The sequence below is a fragment of the Cynara cardunculus genome (assembly GCF_001531365.2).
Source record: "Cynara cardunculus var. scolymus isolate 2C chromosome LG 1, CcrdV1, whole genome shotgun sequence".
Lineage (NCBI taxonomy): Eukaryota > Viridiplantae > Streptophyta > Magnoliopsida > Asterales > Asteraceae > Cynara > Cynara cardunculus.
The window spans coordinates 46824331-46827372 of NC_037528.1; the positions used below are offsets into that span (position 1 = coordinate 46824331).

Genomic DNA, 3042 nt, shown 5'->3' on the forward strand with positions numbered 1-3042 from the left:
ATCAATAAACAATATTTCGTGCATAAGAAATTGTTTTTAAGAGCTTTTGTCAACTATTTAAAAGTTCTCATTTTTTATGTAATTTTTTTTAATTTATATTTTATTATAATTTAATTTAAGTTTAATAACGAAATAATTTATTTTTGGTTTAATAATATAACATTATATAAAAATAATAATTAAGTATTCTGTTAGAACTTCAATTGTTTATGGGGAAGGAACAAGTTTCAGGTGATGTCTTTTTAATTTCCTTAAAATGCCAAATGTGCGGTTCAGATGACTTCCGATAGTCATCTGGTTTTTTTTGAAAATAGACAGGTGAGTTTCCGAGAATTATTATATCTATCAATCTTTAATGGGTTTCGTTTTTTAAACCTGAAAGGGGAAACCGATAAGTAGATTCATATATACAAGTTACAGATTGGGTTATTATTCTAATTTTATCTTTCTTTGACTTCACTTCCCTTTGAAATAAAAGCTCTACTTTTTGTTCACATGCTAGAAGAAGATGTGAAAGAGTAGAAAACAGATTGCTTTATGGGCTTGAATCTTGAGAATCTATCTGRGATTTTAAGGGTCATTCTAGATTTGTCTTTTTTTCAATTGGAAGATGGAAATTGATCCATTATTGAGGGATCTAAGTGAGAAGAAACAGAGCTTTCGCCGGAATGYGGTCTCACTTGCTGCTGAGCTCAAGGAGGTCCGAACCCGTCTTTCGTCCCAGGAACGATCATTCGCTAAAGAATCTTTAACTAGACAGGCATGTGTTCTTGATTTCTTTACTCAATTCCAACTTGTTTTCTGAATGAATATTTGTAGATCTGATTCAGTTTTTCCTAACAATTATAAATATTCTTCATTACAGGAAGCAGAAGCTAGAGCTAGGAATATGGAACAAGAGATTTCTAGATTGCAGAAGAATTTAAATGAGAAAAACCTACAGCTTCAAGCATCCTCATCGGATGCCGAAAAGGTTTKACTTTGTCTCCAATTTGCTTACAACATATGATTGAAGATGGTTAATTTAGAGTTGAAACCTTGATTTGATTTGATCTGGTTTAGTTTATATGATTCAAACATGTTTATTCAATGAATTTTTTTAGTGTCTGTTTCCCTTTGGCTTTTTGGTGCACTTAGAATAAGAATAGTTTCCATCTTTTTGGGTTATTCCACTTTATGGTTGAGCGGAGGTACGTTGGTTATATTGTTATAAACTTTCTCATTGCTAAAATTGGGAACAAATTACTGATTTTATCGAATATTTAATATTTACAGGTAGCAGAGTTGAGAGAGAAGTTGACAAGGGTAGAGGAGGAGGCACAGTTACGGGAGGAACGTCATCTGGCCGAAATGGAGGACGAACGGAGGAAGATGGCAGATTTGGAGGCCGAACAGGCCAGACAAGCTGCTGCATTAGCCCAACAGGCCGCATTATCGGAGCATTTTGTTTTGTTTATGCTGAAGTCAGGATACGTTTTCCCACCTCCCCCACCTTCCGATAGTTAGATTATATGTATTCGAATATTAAATTGTATGAATTGAATATTTTAAATTTTATGAATCCATATTTTAAATCGTATGAATTGGTTATTAAAATTTGTTTACAGTTTTTGTTTGTTAAATATTTTCAGGTTATTTTTATAAATAAATACAGGAATTATCCAATTTCAAAAAAATTATTTTTTAAATTTATATAAATTAGCGACGGATTAGTGAGGGAAAATCCGTCGCTGAAAGTCTTCGAAAATTCCGTCGCAAATCTGTCGCTGAAGGTTCCGTCGCAGATCCGTCGCTGAAGGTTCCCTCGCAGATCCGTCGCTGAAGGTTCCCTCGCTGAAAGTGTCCATCGCAAATCCGTCGTTGATTCGTCGCTGATAGCATTACCTACGACTATTTGACCGACAGAGTATCAGCGACGGATCAGCGACGGATTGCCCTTTCAGCGAGGGATTTGCGAGGGATTTTTCCCTCGCTGATACTCTGCATTTTTTGTAGTGTCAACGATTATTCTAATTATATTTTAGATTTTTTATATTTAAAATAAGATGTTTATCCTGTATTTGATTGTGTTTATCTGCAGTAGTTACACGAATTCAGATATGGGATGAAATCAGATACGGATGAAATCGTTTAGGGATGAACGGGTTTAAGAGTTTTTAAGAGTTTTAAGAGTTTTTAAGAGTTTTAGGCAAATGCTTTATAAGATAGTATAGAAATATAGGGGTCTAATCAAATGAGAACTATTTAGTTTGTTGTAACCGTAAAATCCAATCTCAACCACAAATCAATAGTTAAATTAGAAAATTTATAATTTTGGTAATTTTGAATTAAAATTTTAATGGAAGGATATTTTATGTATTTTAAAACTTTCCTCTCTCCTCTCTTCTCTCTCCGTCCCCCGTCCTCCTATCACCGTCCTCCGATGATATTACAATGATATCACAATGCATCATATATGTGCTTGGGTATCACACTGAGGTCATTTGTGTGGTCGATCGAAGATGTAACACAGTGGTACCCCAATTGGTACTACATTGGGTATCACATTGCATCTTGTATGTATTTTGGGTATCACAACGTGGATGATCGTTATGTATTTCTTAAATTTAGATTATGGATTTGATTTTGTTTTTAAGGTTTAGGTTGGTATCATAGTTGGTATCACAATGGTATCACAGTGATACCACAATGGGTATCACATTGTGTATCACAATGATTACTTGGTACCGGTCGGAATAATGTTCATCGGAGGATGGAGATCCGAGGTCGGAAAGAGGTAAGAGGTGAGAGGAGAGAGGAGAGAGAAGAGATGAGTTTTTAGAAATACCTAAATACCCTCTAATTATAATTTTAACTCAAATTACTAAAATTACTAATTTCTTAATTTATCCGTTGATATGTGGTTGAGATTAGATCTCACAGTTACCACAAACTAATCAGTTCTCTCTTGAATGAGCCCATATATATATATATATATATATATATATATATATATGACTTAGGATCATGTGAGACCAAAGGTCTTTTGTGAGACCCGTAAGA

At 34.0% G+C, this 3042-nt stretch overlaps 1 protein-coding gene across 1 annotated transcript; it reads left to right on the top strand.

The window, feature by feature from the left end:
* Positions 1–371: 371 nt before the first annotated feature.
* LOC112500176 (nuclear envelope-associated protein 1-like) lies at positions 372–1540 on the top strand. The gene is made up of 3 exons (XM_025103519.1): positions 372–760; positions 866–973; positions 1276–1540. Exons 1-3 carry the CDS (start codon positions 611–613, stop codon positions 1504–1506), a joined length of 489 nt encoding a protein of 162 aa, XP_024959287.1. The 5' UTR covers positions 372–610; the 3' UTR covers positions 1507–1540.
* Positions 1541–3042: the final 1502 nt, after the last annotated feature.